The sequence below is a fragment of the Neodiprion pinetum genome, chromosome 2 (assembly GCF_021155775.2).
Source record: "Neodiprion pinetum isolate iyNeoPine1 chromosome 2, iyNeoPine1.2, whole genome shotgun sequence".
NCBI classification, from domain to species: Eukaryota; Metazoa; Arthropoda; class Insecta; order Hymenoptera; family Diprionidae; genus Neodiprion; species Neodiprion pinetum.
The window spans coordinates 19,278,904-19,297,177 of record NC_060233.1 but is presented as its reverse complement, the minus strand read 5'-3'; the positions used below and the strand labels follow the sequence as shown (position 1 = coordinate 19,297,177).

Below are 18,274 nucleotides of genomic sequence, written 5' to 3'. Positions count from 1 at the left end.
ATGTTGGTCACAATAAAATTTACGTAGCTGATAAAGTGATCGCCATACCTACCAGCAGCTACAAGATCGGGGACATGGAGAAGTATCTTCCAAACGTGCTAAGAAATACAGATATCAGGCCCGCCATCAAACCTAACAATAATACATTACGCAGCGAAATCACATGCAACCACACAATTAACTTTGAGCCGAATGATTCCGTTGTTCAACTTTTGGGATTTACACCACGTGTATTTGAGTTTGATAAAACTCACGAATCAGACGTGCCTGTAACTATACCCAAGGTCGATGCGTTGCGAGTCGAGTGCAGCATTACAACGGGCGCCTACGTCAATGGACACAAAGTACACACTATTCACAAGTCTTATCCCGACTGTCCCAGCAGGATATGAGATCGTGGAAGTACCATCGCACGTCATTCACCTTCCAATCACCGTCAGGACCGTAGGTCACGTTCAGCTCCGGTTAGTGGATCAAGACGGAGACCTGGTTAATTTTCGTGGAGAAGCTATTACCGTGAGACTACATACCAAATCGCAATAAACGATGGAAATTGTATATAATAGACTGTCAAAAAGTAGGTATATCAGTAAGTAGGCATGCCCCTATCAAGTCAGTCATCGATCGATTCTCGAACCGTTAACACCTCGAAACGTGAAGTTCCTGATAGCTCTGGGGCTGAAACTGGCTACTTTTGGAAGAGGAATTTCCGACAACTATAAATCCGACTTTGCTGTTTTGTCATCTGCTTTGTACCACGGAGAAAGAAATCTCAAACATTCAAACACCAGTCGTCTTTGACGAATCCGTTGCGCATTACGAGATTCTCGCTCACAAACCTTACGCCTTGTCAACTTTCAACAACAGCGATGAAATTCGAATCACCGTTCAGCATCAGGATTTATGCATATCACCCAGCAAAAGTGTGGTACATATCCATGGACGACTCCTCAAACCTGATGGTACAGCTACTGTGAACACACAGCTCGTAAACAACGCGATCTGTCATCTGTTTGAAGAAATTCGCTACGAAATTGATGCAGTTGAGATTGATAGAAGCAAGAACGGTGGCTTGACAAGTCTCATGAAGGGTTATGCTTCCCTGCACCCTGGTCAGACTTGGCTGATGGAGAACGCTGGATGGCTTGACGAAGAAGAGAAGAAAAAATTAACCGATGCCAAGAGTAATTTTGACGTACTGATACCGCTCAGCATGATATTAGGTTTTGCTGTAGGCTACTGCAAGATCGTTGTCAACGCTAAACATGAGTTAATTTCGACGAGATTAAGAACGGACGTCAACGCAATCATGCAGACTCAAGAGGAGGAATTCGAAATCGTGATCAATGCAGTAGAATGGCTAATACGGTATTTGAAACTCGCGGATCAGAAAAAAGTTGACCCACTCAATTTCATTCAGAGAGATCTGCCTATTTTGATGAGCTTCCGCAGTTGCGAATTGTACGAATATCCCTCACTTCCCACAACATCGAAACACGTTTGGACTGTGAAAACTTCCACTCAGCTTGAAAAACCTCGGTTCGTCATTTTGGGTTTCCAAACAAGTAGAAAGAACAAGACCGGCAAGAACGCAAGTCATTTCGATCATTGCAATATCACGGACGTCAAGCTATTTTTAAACTCTCAATCTTATCCGTACGGTAACCTGAACCTCAACATGAGTCGTAATCTGTACGCGCTCCTGTACGAGATGTACGCAAACTTCCAAACTACCTACTACGACAACAACCGCGAGCCGTTGCTGATAAAGAGTGAATTCCTTCGAGACGTCTCCTTATTCGTTATCGACTGTTCAAAACAAAACGAATCTTCATCGTACGGACCTGTCGACATCCTTCTTGAATTTGAAGCTAAAGCCAACTTTCCCACTGACACATCGGCGTACTGCTTGATTGTTCACGATCGTATTGTCGAATACAATTCGCTCAGTGGTGTGCTCAAAAAGTTGGTATAAAAGCTGACCCGTTCCCACCATCTCGCACGGTTCAAAGATGGAGCTCATTGTTGACATACAAGGCTTTTGTAGACCTTCCAACAATACCTTCACATTGAAAGAATTGGCTTCAATTTCAATCTACTCGGAAGCATCTCCATCAATGTTTTTCTTCAAGCCACCTTACGAATCGCATCGTCTGAAGGTCAAATACAAAAGCCAAAATTCTTGGTCAGAACGCGATTTTCACGGTTTACCTTGGAGCTGTGGAACCATACTGTTTGAGCAAGTTGAGTGGACGATTGAAGACAGGCTGTGCAAAGCTGAAACCGTGTACGTAAAAGGAGAAGAAAAACGAGATTGGTTGCTTAAAATTGTCCCGAAAGTTCCAATCATCGATATGCTAGACTTTGACTGTCCGTCGCTTCACACCTTGCAGAAAACTTCAGCTGTGTCTCTAAGATGGGACGTGCATACGATACCCAACGCAATCTGTGCAGCACAAAACGTTTCGATACTTCAAAATCGGCTACAAAATCATTATACTGTTCGGATGGCGAGGGTGTACGATTTGTATTACTGCGCAGAAGCGTCTACAAGAACGGTCCCGCATTTCGGCCGAATATATAATCCTGGTTATGATACTGTTAAACAGAATTATTGTACTATTGTTGTGAAATAATCGTCAACTGTACTTTAAAAATCGTACTCAATGAAACTGTGTTTCAAAGAATAATCATGAAATAATTTTGCACCTTTACCTTCACTTTAGCTCTTAAGAGAGAATTTTTTTCAATCCAAAGCTCATGTAAGATTCAACCATGCTTTTCCTTTTTGACCGAGCTGTTCTCAAATCGAGTTATGTTTCGCATTCCTAGAGCGATAGTAACCCAACACCGCAGATCCATGGCTCTAAATGTACCGCAGCTATCGGTCGACTTTGCACTCTGGTCTTGACTGAACCCGTTCAAAATTCCCCGTTGAGTTCACATGACAGTTACAAGCCAAAAAGAATGTCACGTGGTTGATATTAAACCGGCATTCGAGTAAGTGAAAAATAAATCTCAGAACCATCAATTTTGGAATGTCGCGTGGTAGATAACGTGGAAAAGGAATGTGAGGTGGTTGATGTTACACATCAGCGATATCCCAGTGGATAAAAAACAATTCTCGGAACTATCAATTTTGGAATGTCACGTGGTTGATAATGTGGGAAAAGAATGTGGGGGTGGTTGATGATACACATCAGCAGTCCTACCGTGGGAAAGGAATTTGAGGTAGTCAATATTACACATCAGCAGTTCTATCATGGGAAAAGAATGCGGGACGGTAAAAAAGTTCTTGCCCCCGCTACACCCTCTACCGTAGGCAGACGAGCACTACATAAAGACTTTGACCTTGGGTCGGTAAGACAGCACGATTTTGACCCTCAACCGATAAGAATTGTCGGTAAGGCTGTGCGATTTTCCACCGTCAACCGATACAATTGTCCGTAAAGTTGCACGCGTTTGACCTCAAGTCGGTACGGCGGTGCACGTTTTATCTGACGAGAGTGGGGGCAACCTTCAAGGGTTTGCGTCTGGGGTGCGCGGAGCGGTTTGGTCGGTAAAAAAGATGTTTGTACTCAGAACCCCCATTGCTATATCACTATTTTTTTACGTGTGATAAATTAAAGAGCAGATAACAGTAAATATCAGATATGTAATTATTTTGGCCGTATGACCTGTTGACAGAAAAAAATTTTATTGTTATTTCTAATGTACAAGATAATAAAAGTGATCAAATAAAGTGTTCCCACCTACCTGCTGCGTTTATTCCAATCACCCAACATATAAACAGATTTCTCATTTCAGTCTAATAAAGCCAATTTCCAAAGAGCATGAGCATCAACTTTCCGAGTCACTATATCGACTGTTTGAGATTCTAACCTCAAAAATCCGTATGAACTACGTCGACGCCAGAAACAGAGTTTGACAGCTGAAACTCGGAGTGACCTGCCTGCCTTTGCAGTCGATAAAACTCACGCATGCGCATTGTATGTATAGTTTCAAGAGATTGTCCCGGTATGTTTCCAATGATTTCTTTATTCATTCCTGTATTATAATTTTTCGGAGTCTCCCAGCGATTTAATGACTCAGCAGTTGGCAAGCATTTGAGAAAAGTTGATCTGACCATTTTATACGCAGCTGCAGAATGATAACGTAGTCCTCTTGCAAAAGATTTCAATTTTTCGGGAGAAGGACTCGTGGATTTATTATTTTTCATTCGAGAAATAAGTTGCTTTACTATCTCAGGCAAGCCCTAATAACAAAATAAAAAAAAAAAAATGTCAATGAACATCTGCGTAGCAGAATGAACATATTTTCAATAAAAATGCTCATTTTGACTACCAAAGATTTATTGAATAACAAACTTTGTAGACATATATGTCGGCGCAAGAAGCCGGCAGCCTCTCGTACCACTTTTGTTTCGATTTAGACCACACGAGTATTGTTATTAAGTTTCGATCTTTGTAATATAGCAGGGGTGGGTAAGGGACCCAACTTTGATCCTAAAGTTTACCTTGGGGAAGTCCAGAGACGAGAGAGCAGTGATAGTCAGAGGCTCGAGCGTGAAGGACCGAGAGCGTCTCGAAATCCCCACACACCTACCCACTGCTACAGTAGTGTTACTTTTTTTGAAGAATGAAAGAAGAGAGAAAATCTGAAATTATGAGTGACTCTCCCGATCACCTCTATCCTCCATTAATAACTCCGGCATATATAATATAAATAAGTTTTGTATAAATACATTTAGTAATTGTGACGTATACCGACTTAATATGTTATAAAATTTGATGTATATTAACACATTTATGCAGATGTCTGTATGAATCCACAATAAATTGACTTATCATTAATAAATGTTTTTTGCGTTTCACATTAGTTTAAAATACAGTTAATTTCTTTAACAATGAAGTCGACATAAGTATTTCTTATTTACTTCAGTTAATGTAATAAAAAATTCATTCACTACGCTCACTACCAAAGACAAAAAATTCCACCATAAACATTCTAAATAAAATATACAATTGCAATCTCTACTTCCACTTACGTTTTCAAGTATCTTACCTCGAATTTGAGTTAACGAATTTGACTCAATATCGAATGGTGTAAACCATAGTGTAAACCCATTGTAAACCATCAAACTTCAACTTATACGTCATTGTCCAAATAATATTGTGTTATTAAATTGATATATACATCATTATTTCATTGGAGATAAAATTAATTACGCCATTATTTTGTCTACTGATAAGTTAATCGGTGTTGACATATATCATCAGTTGAAATTGAAAAATTAATTCATGAAAATGTCAGATTGAAGGTAATTAATGATTAAAGTAAAAGATTAAAAACCTCTGAATATGCTGCTGCATTTTGATCCTCTTTTGCTTTTAAAGCTTTCATAACATCTTTTAAGCTGTTGATTATTTTTCCTCTTCTATTGCATTTTTTCGTGAAAGATTCATGTTCTTTCTTGTTCTTTGTTGTAAAACTTATGAAATCATCCTAAGCCTTGTCAGATCTGAAATCTTTTTTTGTAAGAATCTTTTTTACTGGTTTATCTTTCCAATTGAACTTATCCATTGAAATTTTTTCTGCGTTATCTATACCTTTAACAACTGTTGCTGGAAATGAAAAAATTTACAAATAAATACAATTGACTACAATTGTTGAAAACTATTTTTGAAAATATAAATTGTATTAATTTGCAACTTTTTTATATTGCTATAGCTACCTTATTTTACAGTAGTTGTGATCTTTTCTGATAAATTCTCTCGATGGCAGCATACCATTATCTTTTTTGATGACGGCACTGGTATTTGCAGGTACTTCATATTTTTGAATATTTGTTAAACAAGCTTTTTTAGCTGGGTGAACTTCTGGTGAATTATTATTATTCACACACTTCCTGTAAATACAGATAAAAATTCTAGTTTTTTCTATAAAACGTACTTATTTTAAATAACAAAAATTTACAATCGGATATTAATTACAAATATAAAAAATATTAAAATTTGAAATAAAATTATTTATTACAGTTACCTTTTCAAGTTACTTTCTAAGCTGCAGTCGTCATCAGGCGTACTGTTATTCATGGATGTGTCTTCAGTTAGATTAGTTATTAATCGAATTTCTTTCACTGGCTGGATGTCAGAATAATCATCCCTACGATAATCACTCATGCGTTTTCTAAAATTGAATACAATTTTTCAATTTTAAATAATTGCAAACAAATTAAAATATTACTGAATAATCACCTTTCAAAAGAAGAACTATGCTGTAAATATTCCCCAACTTTATTTTTAAGATTCGTTATGTCACCAAAAGCTGTAGGCAACAGCCTTCTAATATCACTTGAATAATTGTTATTTGGATGGTAAGAAGTGCCATCGAAATGATCACTACACACTCGAGTATCTAGTGAAATTTTTAAAATTCCTATGATAGTCTTCCATTTCTCTGTTTTATCAGAATTTTTTGGAAAGCTGCTAAATAAAATTCAAATTTCACTGAATAAAGAAATGAAAATCTTGTACAAACTTGCATTGTAATGGTGTAACATTGCATTAACATAACCTCTCGTTCAGTTACGTTATGTTATAATAACACATCTATACTAATCGAACAATAAGTCAAATATTATATATTAAATATTAACAATAACAAATGTAATATTCAACTTACGAATGAAAGCTGCAGGTTTGATCCCCAAAAACATATTGTTTTTTGCATACCACACAATATTTCGACATTATATCTCGAAATTATATGTCTACATATTATATTTAAACATTTATCACAATTGCAGCACGTCACTTTTTCCTGAATAATATTTCATAAATATATTTTGCAAGTTTGCGACTAGTATTTTACTCGAGAGCAAAAATCAAAGGCTAAAAGTACGTTATGTATTTGCATGGATACATCAACTAACAGCACAGCTGATCGAGCAAACTGTGACTTTGAATTGTGCGAATGCGCTATACAATACGCTGTGTTGAACAAAGACGGATAGCTAAAGGGGCTCTAGTTATCTCTTTCTTTCTCATTACGGGCGAACGGACACTTCCACTTACAGGCCAGCCTACGGCTTGTCTGCTCAATCTATAATACCTCTATGGTCCTGCAAGGTTTTGTTATTCAGAATTTCACCTTGCATAAAAAATCGACAGGCAGACAAGGTTGTCCCTGGTCTGCAGGATCGGCGTTGTGTTTGAGTCATCAACTGTTAGAAACGTAGAGAACAAAAAAAAAATTTTTTTTGATAGTTTTTGATTTTGTTTATTTACTCCGCAATTATCGCGTTTCTAAATAAAATTTTTGCTACGGTGAAAACGCGAAGATGCGGCTGTTCTCGGGCTGATCTCGATCGCTCGGTTAGAATGATTCAAGTTTAAGTTGGAAGAAAATTTAATGTTTAATTTCTTATTGTCGTCATTAATTTATTGTCGTCACCGATAAATCAAGGATTGGCCGCTTTAGGCGCTATTATCATGCTCGTTGTATTTCAATACAAGGGTGCAGGGAAGGGTAGAGATCTAGTAAGCTGGTTTGGATAATTATGTTTATGTTATGATAAGTTTAATTGGTTACGATGAAAGATTATTATGTTAAGTTTGTAAGTTGAAACGTAACACGATAGAACGCGAAATATCACAGGCGACAACTTTATTACGAGCAAGCATTAATGTTACAATATCGCATAGAATAGTGATTGGAAACTATATCAGCATCTGACGTATATGTTAATTTACGAAAATTAAAATAATGGCAATTGTTGAGGCGAAAGGGCGACATGTCTGATTGCGCAAGAGCCAGTAGAATCAAGTTCTGGCCCCGAGAATGACGGATAGTCATTTCCAAATTAGTGGATTCGAGCGACCGAAAAGGTTGCGCGTCTCTCTCGCGGTTCGACGCTCGCCCACGAACGTGCTCGAACACATGATATGTGTCATCGAGTACGTAACGCCAATTCAGCTTTGGGGAGTTTTTCCCTGAAGGCTATAGACCTCCCGGGAAATTCGTTTTTCTCAAGCCCATGCAGGTCACCCTAAACGGCACGAGGAGGTCGCAAGACCGATCCGGGGCCGATGGGCGGGCGAGCATAGGAGCGAGCGAGAGAGAAAACTTCGAAAAGCGACCGCCGAAGGCGCGTCGGGCCCTACCAGCAGGCCTTCTAGGCCAGCGGCGCGGTGGTGGGGAAAAAATAGCGAGACGCGTGAGGGGCGCGGCTAGTCTTATCACTTCGGCTCTGATCACCAACCAGGCAGGTCGCCCTTCGGTCGTAAAACTTTGTACGGCGCTAATAAATTAAACCGAACAACGATCCTCGGCTACTTCCCGCTCACCTCAACCTTAACATCAACCCAAAACTAAAAGTAGGAAGGCGACTCGGTTTACTCCAAGTTCGCAGTCAGAAGGGAGCACCCGGAAACCCGTGTCTCCAAACGGATAACATACATCTCACTCTCTTGTCTTTGATCGGTAGCAACAGAAACACAGCTCTCGTCTTACGTGAGGGAGCATGAGAAGAAGGTGCTTTTTCATGAACCAAGGCGGCTTTGAAATCACCTAAGTCGGTATAACTAATTGATTCAGGATGGTTTTCGGGTCGCAAGACCGATCCTTCCTCTTGCCCATCAGAGGAGGTCTTTTATATTATCCATATTTACCTTAATTTCAAGGGTTAAGGCAAAAGAATTACACAATAACAGGGTTTTTTCATAGGTGCAAGTCTCAAGGAAAACTCACACGTTACAACTAATGTGATATTACGGGTTAAATTGTGAGATTCTTATGAACGCCTGTTCGCGCTCAAATCTTGCGGGCCCGCTCAGGCCCCAGGACGTTGAGGGTTTCCGGCCACGTGACGGCGCTTGCTGTGCTTAGTGGAGGTATATGTATAGCATGCGCTAGTTAGGATCAAGCGCTCGAATAATTAGGACGTGTTGCGAAGCTTTTATTTCTATTCATGCGTTGCGATTGCATCATCTTTTTCCGCGTTCGTTCGTTTGCGTTGATTTTCTTCCGTTCCGCGTAGTTTCAATGTTCGCGCGTGTCTAGGTTTGGTTTGTGGGGACGCGGTTCATCTTGCGGTGATCGGAGATACACGTTCCTGGTGCGAGCGTCGACGCGGCGACAGATCTGTTGCCCAACCATCTCAGCGTTGGTCCTCGAGACGTCGGGACCGCTGTTTGCACGGCTGTGGGCTATCTTGGATGCTTCCCGTTACCCCGCTTCCACGTAATCGTCGGAAGTCGCGGCGTTTTATTTATTTAAATCCGTACTTGGTAAGTTAGTTCAATATTATTGAATGATCATTTAATTTAGTTGAGAAAGAACGCACCTTGGAATTTATTGCCCTGTATCCTGTCACTTTGATCTGTGTTGAATAAATATTTGACTTGCTTCGGCTTTACCCTCTGTCTCGTGAGGGAAATTATGCCGAAGCAAGCATTCTTTTTTTCTCTCGTAAAATGAAGGTTTTATTCATTCACCATCTCACTCACTCATCCCATTCGGATTAGCGTTAGAAGAGAACTCTTCATAAGTAATTAAACACTCCAAGAACCATATTAAGTAGCGTGCACTTATTTCTCGCCGTAACACTTTGAATTTTGATATGCTATTACCTGTATATTAAGCAAAATGCGTGTAACGGCAATATATACCCGTTTCCCTATTGTTACTTGTATGACACTAAATGTTGAATTTCTATAAATGATTAAACGAACTTACCTGTAAGGGAAGTTCTATCATAATTGTATGTAGCGCCTCTTCCGAAGAGATCATCGTGTAGTACCCTACTTCATGGCAGTATCACCACATATTTAAAGCCAACTATAAACTTTTTCGTCCAAACTGTTGGCTGTGTTGTCCTGGAAACTCATTTCTTGAAAAATTTTGCCGAAATATGTTGGGTATATCTCTATGTATAGAGATGGGTTCTTTTATGGGTGGGACTGATCTTTTCGGAAAAGGCGCTACATACAATCATGATAGAACTTCACTTACAGGTAAGTTCGTTTAATCAGTCAATTTTATTTCGCGCCTCTTCCTCAAGATCATCGTGTAGATGTTTGAAGATCATTTCGGCAACAATTATCGCTACTATTTGCTTCATCCAATATATTGATTGCTTATTACATCACTCATCATAATCATATAGGCTGTAAACTTGGAAGATCAGGGAAAAACTCAATTATCTAATATGGCCATAGCAAAGGCATCTTTATCGTTATCAACAGGCAATTCATAAAACCTTGCAAATGTTTGAGAGTGAGCACTCCATCCTGCAGCCTTCCTTATGTTATCTATGTCAACACCCTTGTTTTTTGCAGCTGATGTCAAAGCATGGCACGTGCTATGGGCTGAAAAAATCTGAGTGTCAACACCGCTCTGAAATTGCATATTTTTCACCCAGTGGCTTAAAGTTTGAGAAGTCACGGCCTTGTGTGGCCTTTTAATAGCGATAAAAAGTGACTGTATATTTTCGAGAAGATCTCTCGTTCGTTGTATACATGCTTCTAATGTTGTGGCTGCGCAAATACTTATATTGCTTTTATAAATCGGTATGTTCAATAAAGGTTGTCTCCTGTTGACCCGTGACGTCTTGATCTTGTCCGATATATTAATCTGAATAGAATATTCTAGTCTCACGATATTTGGTAACTTCATCAGTGAGAGTGTTTGCATATGTTGTCCGGTTACAAGAGCAAGTAAAGTCACGCGCTTCATTGACAGCGTTTTAGGGGAATATCTTCGTTCAGTATTAGAGTAGCCGCATGGTCCAGGACCAGCTTTGGGTCCCACGTATGATCATATTTTGGCCGAGAAGGGCGTGATTCAGACACTCCCTTGAAAAGCCTTTTGACCTTATGATCTTGACCTGTCTTTGGACCAACGACTAGCGATATTGCAAAACGCAAACAACTCAACGAACCGTAAGTAGCTGCTTTTTCATACTCCTTAGTGAGTAGTAACAGTACATTCTCAATTGAGCCATTGAACAGACTTAATTCCATTTTGATGCAAAAATTACACCACTTCTTCAATGCGGTATTATAATGCTTGAGTGATGATTCACGAAGCGATGCAATCATTAGCTCGATAGATTCTCTCAGAACCTTGTTGATTTCGAAGGACTTCCGGATAAAATTCCGGCTACTAGGGTATTGTTTCTCCAGAGAGGATGAGGTTCCTTGTTTGAAGAAGCCAATAGTCCCCTATTTGGTTTGAAAATAATCGGATCGGTAATGAGGACAGCTTGAAACAGTGGATACCAGGCTTGTGTGGGCCACTAAGGAACTACAAGAATACCCGTCGAATTTTTGTCTCTTATTTTTGGTAAAACTCGTGGAATAACTACGAACGGCGAGAAGGCAAAAAAAAGAAAACTGTTCCAAGATATAATAAACGCATCCACGGCTATGCTACCCGGATCGCAAATCCACGACACATACTTTTTGCACTTTGTATTAACACGAGTAACAAGAAGGTCAACGTCGGGGGCTCCGAAAGAACGCACAATTTTGCTAAATGCGACATTTGACAGCGCATATTCAGTTGCCGTCCCCAATCTGCGCGATTCAAAATCCGCTTTGGTGTTTTCTTTTGTGCTAATAAACGACGCAAAAATTCAAATATTTCTCTCTTCAGAATAGTCCCATATCGCTCTAGCCAACCTATTGAGTTCTTCAAAACGGACTCCGCCCATTCTACTAATGTAGGAAATGGCTGTTGTATTATAGTAGTGTATATACGAGAGTTCTAACTCAAAGATGGCGGCGTTTCCCCCTAGTTCCCCCCTAGCTCCCCCCTCGCTCCCCCGAATCCCGCGGCGTTACCCCCCTAGCTCCCCTCTAAATCCGCAGCGCTACCCGCCTCGTTCCTCCCTGAACCCGCGCGCTACCCCCCTCGCTCCCCCACTCCCTTCGATCATTTTCGCGGTTTGCCGCAAGATGGCTATTTTCATGGGATTTGACACACACACACACACACACACACACACGGAATAATTCCTGTCGAGACTTGTTTGGCGTCGGAGAATTGCGCATAAATCGGATGGGGTAAAAACCCGCTAGATCTATTGAAAAAATTCCAGGAAATGGTCCCTGAAGGAAGGTTCAAAATGGAGTTTGAATGATTTTAATAATTTTTTCATCCAACATCGATTACATTTAGTTTCTTATTCTATTCTAAATTAACTTATTCTGAATTCAAGAAGTGAAATTATACATATTATTTTCAATATCCATATTAATTTAACATATTATCATTCAACAATTGACTTATACTAATTTTTCAACCGTGCCACTAATCGGACTGTACTCAACGACTCGATCGTGCAAGATCATGCAATAGGCTGCGGTGTTTGCGCGAAATTCTACGCTCGCGTCAAATTCCAATCGAATATCCACCGGTCCGGTTTTCAACGATTCATTCTGTTTCGAGTAATAACGATGAGGGGAGCTTGGTTTATAAATTTACGCTTCGATAACAAAGGTTCGGCCTCTTTGTTGTAGTAGACCGTTTGTAATTGAATATACATGTTGTAGAGAATGGCGTACTGATTATTGGATATATCGAGATTCCAATTTCCATGGGGATAACAGTGCGAGTTGAGAAAGAGTTTTACATCTCTGATTCGACAATAATCAAATTCACTGGCATTTTTCTGGGGATCGTTTCTTCTTGCAGTTTCGAATCCCAGAACGACATATCTTGGCTTCACCAACTGCGTCGATGTCTTGACCGCCCACACATGTCGCGTCCTTAACGGGAGTGTCGGATACACGCACGTTTCCCAAGAACGAAAACTCATGGATTCGGCCAGATCCTTGGCAATGTAGTTGAGTAGCTGGATTTTCGGTTTATCGGCCAGTTTGATGTGGGGTAGCAACCATTCGATTTTATTTAGGGTAATTTTAAAGTTTTCCGTGGGCGGAGTCTGAATCACCGCATTCAAATCGGCGTTTAAGCGTGTGAGAATCAAATCGTGTTTGCCATTCACTGTGACTCGACAATAATCTTCGGCGAAGCTCAGGATATAATTCAACGGTAGAACAACGTCGAAATTTCCAGAAGCATCAGGTAGTTCGGCATCATCGCTCAACCAACCGGTATTCTCCAGACTACATTGTTGACCCGAACTCAGGGATTAGTGCCCCTTCATAACGCTGGTGATACCAACATTTTTATTCTGTTCAATCTCCACACCGTTTCACTCGTAGCGAATGTCTTTAAACAAACGGCAAACAGTCATATTGATCAATTTCGTAGTCGTCACCACATTCACACCGTCGTCCTTTGTAATTTTTCCATAAATGTGGAGAAAGCTCTCACAGGGCGTTAGACACAAGTCTTGACGTTGAACAACAATATGGATTTCATCGTTGTTCTGGAAAGTGGATGATGCAAACGGTTGATGCGCATGAATCTCAGAGTGCGCAATCGATTCGTCAAATACCACAGAGTAGTATCGATACGAGAGTTCCAACCCAGAAAATGGCGGCCTACCAATTGCCGCCACCGTCCCAACCTTACCGGCAGTCGATATGTTACCCCCACGATGATGAGCCTAACCCATGATGTTGTTAAAAGCTGTTAACATGCATGACGTCACAAGTATTTTCGCTCGATTTTGACGTCTGACGAGCAGCCATTATGAAAGCAGCTATTTTGATTTTTGCTCAGTCGGATGAAAAGCTATTTCGATTTTTCATCGTCAGACAGTTTGATAATGAGATTATTTGCTTAGCCGGATAAGTAGCCATTTTGATTTTTTCACCGTCGAAGGAGCAGACATAGATGGCGCCACCAGCATTCTTGCTCGATTTTGCCGCCCGACGAGCAGCCATTTTTGATTTTTGCTTAGTCGGATGACCAGCTATTTTGATTTTTTCACCGTCATCCGTAAACTTTTACGCGAATAGCTTAACTCCAGGCTTATTTTCCATTCGATGGGGAATGAGCAGCCATTTTGATTTTTTCACCGGCATCCGTAAACTTTCAAGCTAATAGTTTAACCCCAGGGTAAAAATAATATTTTCGTCATACTTCGAATAAACTCTTTTTGTGTTAATTGACTGGATCGCGACACCGCAATCAGATAGGCTGGGAATGTTGCTGATGATCCGTAATCTTTTACGCTAATAGTTTACCTCCAGGCTTATTTTCCATTCCATGTGATGAGTGGTGTATAAAACGTGAGCCTATTCCGATGATCATACAGTTTTCATAGCCTCTTCACGTCGTGAACTACTCTTACTCGTAAAAAACCGAGAAACTGATTAAAACGCGAAGGGTCTAACAGAAGTTAACCACGTAGGCCGTCTGGAGAATCCACCAGCCAATAAGTTGTCGGAACTTGAAACTGGAGAGGTGTACAACATCACCGGGTTACGACTGGTCAAAACGGAATTTGTGGTACGTCTTCTAACGGTGATCGATGGGGAATACAACATCTTCTTACCACCGAGAATCGCAGGAGTTCCGCAAGAAGATTCCAATCAGCTGGCTGTAATGTGCAACATGGCCAGGAAAAATCGTCTGCAAATGAAAAACCTTGGTGGGGAATTCAATAAAGGGCATAGCCGGATAAGCAGGTCGAATCGGCCCCCGCTGAATTTTTTGTCGGTACTTCAGGGATCAATTTGGACCCAAATGAAAATAATTCAGTGAAAATTTCAGCTATTAATCTTAAACGATTTCCGAGTAATTGAAAAAAAACCTATTTTTGAGTATTTATTTTTTTTTTAATAGTAAAATTAAAAATTTTTTTTGCTGATTTTTTTTTAAATACTTACGAGTAAAAGCTGTGAAAAAAATTTTTTTTTTATGATTTCTAGACTAATAGTTGATTTTTAAACTAAAAAACAAAATTACAATTATTTTTTTTTATGCCTATTTTAAAACATGCAATCACCAAATTTGGACAGAATACGTCTTTTATACCCTTCTGTACTCAGAAATTTTTTCAATTTTTTTGGTTTGGTGCAACGTCATGAAAAAAATTAAAAACCAATTTTTTGTTAATTATTTTATATTTCAACTGCTTAGAACACTACTTACAACTAATTATAAAATGTATTTATTCATAAAAATATTCATCAAAAACGTAAGTGGTCATCAAAATATTTGTTAATATTTTCGTCAATCTTCATCACTGTCTTCATTAATAACTACACAGCGCCCGGTATTATTGAAAATGCGACTTAAAATTTCTGCTGGTCTTACAATTCTCGATAAATATCTAGCATGTGATAGGTAATAAATAATAGCTGCTACATGCGAACAACAACCAACTGTACGCCGACCGTTGGCACAATCACAGCAATATCGAGAAATTCCGTTAACTCCATTTTTGCCACGATGATACTCAATGAAGCAGCGATATGTTTTTGCATTAATATGCCGAGATCTTACTTGAAATCTGAGAATGTTTTCAGCCGATCTTACGTACTGAAGGCTTATATTGTTATCTTCATCCATCATCTCAGCTAAGTATGACACTGCTTGAGAAAGCTGGTATGATCCTGTCAGTAAAATATGCAATTAAGTCGCATTTTCAATAATACCGGGCGCTGTGTAGTTATTAATGAAGACAGTGATGAAGATTGACGAAAATATTAACAAATATTTTGATGACCACTTACGTTTTTGATGAATATTTTTATGAATAAATACATTTTATAATTAGTTGTAAGTAGTGTTCTAAGCAGTTGAAATATAAAATAATTAACAAAAAATTGGTTTTTAATTTTTTTCATGACGTTGCACCAAACCAAAAAAATTGAAAAAATTCCTGAGTACAGAAGGGTATAAAAGACGTATTCTGTCCAAATTTGGTGATTGCATGTTTTAAAATAGGCATAAAAAAAAATAATTGTAATTTTGTTTTTTAGTTTAAAAATCAACTATTAGTCTAGAAATCATAAAAAAAAAATTTTTTTCACAGCTTTTACTCGTAAGTATTTGAAAAAAAATCAGCAAAAAAAAATTTTTAATTTTACTATTAAAAAAAAAATAAATACTCAAAAATAGGTTTTTTTTCAATTACTCGGAAATCGTTTAAGATTAATAGCTGAAATTTTCACTGAATTATTTTCATTTGGGTCCAAATTGATCCCTGAAGTACCGACAAAAAATTCAGCGGGGGCCGATTCGACCTGCTTATCCGGCTATGCCCTTTGAATTCTCATGCAGTCATGTGCCATAAATAAACTATGCGATCCCCTCCGCCGCTTCGACAAGAATTCAGCGGCGAGGGGATAAAAGCAGGTGTGCTGGAGATCGAATAGCCAGTCTCTTCTACCCGCGGTCTGTCAGTAAAATCGATCGCAACATACCCACTCCTCAACATGGCAATGATCCTAGAGGTGCAATGTTTTATTGGCCATAGCATAAAGTTTGTACCCAAGGAAGTCGCAGTCATCAGCGTAAACGGCCAGGGTCTGGATTACATCATTTTCAGGCCGCCCTACGATTTGACAAGCTTACCACTTGAATGTAGAGCTACCGATGTCTGGTTCACGCACAATCACCACGGAATATCATGGAATGCTGGCAACAAATCTCACGAGGATGTATCGAAGATTGTGCGAAAAATGGTGGGAAATGCGTGCTACGTGTCCGTGAAAGAAGTCAAGAAGATCTCATGATTGACAGAGATTCTCAACGGTACGCCGCAAGTTATTATTATCGAAGATTTGCACATCACACCCCCTGCACTAGAAAAATTGAGGCAAATGGAAGCGGCATCCTGGCGTGACTTGAATAGTATAAGAAGGCCGGTTCTGCGTAGAAACGTCTTCTTTACCGACCAAGCAAAAATCCGCCTATACATGCATCCCAGACGCAAACCCTTGAAGGTTACCCCTACTCTCGTAAGACGAAATGTGCTCTGCCGACCGCTCGTAGGTGAGAAAATCTCCCAAATGACCATGATCGTCGGTGAAAAATCCTCCAGATGACCATGACTGTTGGTAAGAAATTCTCCAAATGACCATGATCGTCGGTAAAAATGCCTGAAATTTTCGTAGTATTACCCCTTGTGGAATCAATTGTGCTCTTTGTCGGTAACGAAAATCATCTCATCGAGTGGGATCGATAACTACATTACCGAGCGCACTCCGTGAATCCGCAGGCGTTCGAGCGGACCCCGTGGATCCTCGAACGTTCGACGGAGAATCCTGGCATGTGTCAGGTTTTGAGAGCTTCCAGGAGGTTCGAGGAGATTCTCATGGCCTCAAACGAATCGAGACTAACAAACAATTTGACCGACGTGTTTCGACTCGACGGTAAGCAGCATACGGTCAAAGGATTTCGGTGCGAGGTTGAATTCTGAAAGACACGCTCTGGCCTTGAACGAAATTTAGACAAACATTTCCCGGAATCGTCCGACGAAAACAATACTCGGAATCGTCCGGTGAGTGTCGACTTGACGGCGAGCGGCCTGCCGACAACGGATTGCGGTGCGACGTCGAATTCTGGAAGGTTTGGAAATTTGTATGCGGCTGCTTCGACCCTGAACGAATGTAGGCTGACAAACAATGCGTTCGACAAGTTTCGACTTGACGGTGAGCGGTCCGGGACCGTGAGAAAAAGCTTCTTTGACCCTGAAAGATTCTTGGAATTGTCCGACGAAAACAATACTCGGAATCGTCCAAAGAGTTACGACTTGATGGTGAGCGGCCTGCGGACAACGGATTGCGGTGCGACGTTGAGTTCGTGAGCCCTGTGAAGAAGCCGCCTCGATGGGTGAGTCATGTCGGTGTTTACCCATAAAAGGGACTGTTTCAGCGTGGAGCGGTCATTCAAGAGCAAGCTTTGCAACTCTATCTTTGTCAAGTGCATGATCGAAAGAAAAAGAAACATGGATTCGGAGAAGTGTTTGAAATTAATACAAATCATAGAAACGGCGTTCAAAATTTTATCCGAAAAATTGTCACTGGCAGAGATTTCAAAATGGATTCGATTCGGAACCCAGAATACCAGGCTTTCGAATGAACTCTTACGCAACAACGCCTCATCGATCGGGGGGAAGACAAGAATTTTGACTACAACTGTAATTCTGAAATCGTTGACAGTCAAATTTCAACAGTTTCAAAAAGTGTGTGACGGATTACGAAGCCGACGAAGAAGCGATCGAGTACGGTGGGAAGATTTGGAGACAGCTTTCGGGAACCGAATTCAATTGGAGCCATTATCCATCTGCGGCATGAAGATTTAAACAGGGTTTTGGAAGATGCGAAACACCTCGTCGTTGCAAGAC

The 18,274-nt window shown here is 40.0% G+C and overlaps 1 protein-coding gene across 1 annotated transcript; it reads right to left on the bottom strand.

The window, feature by feature from the left end:
* Nucleotides 1–10,197: 10,197 nt before the first annotated feature.
* LOC138190362 (uncharacterized) lies at nucleotides 10,198–15,495 on the bottom strand. The gene is made up of 4 exons (XM_069133144.1): nucleotides 15,427–15,495; nucleotides 13,227–13,399; nucleotides 12,490–13,133; nucleotides 10,198–10,370 (listed from the first exon to the last, which is right to left on the bottom strand). The coding sequence occupies exons 1-4, from the start codon at nucleotides 15,493–15,495 to the stop codon at nucleotides 10,198–10,200; spliced, it is 1,059 nt and encodes a 352-aa protein (XP_068989245.1).
* Nucleotides 15,496–18,274: the final 2,779 nt, after the last annotated feature.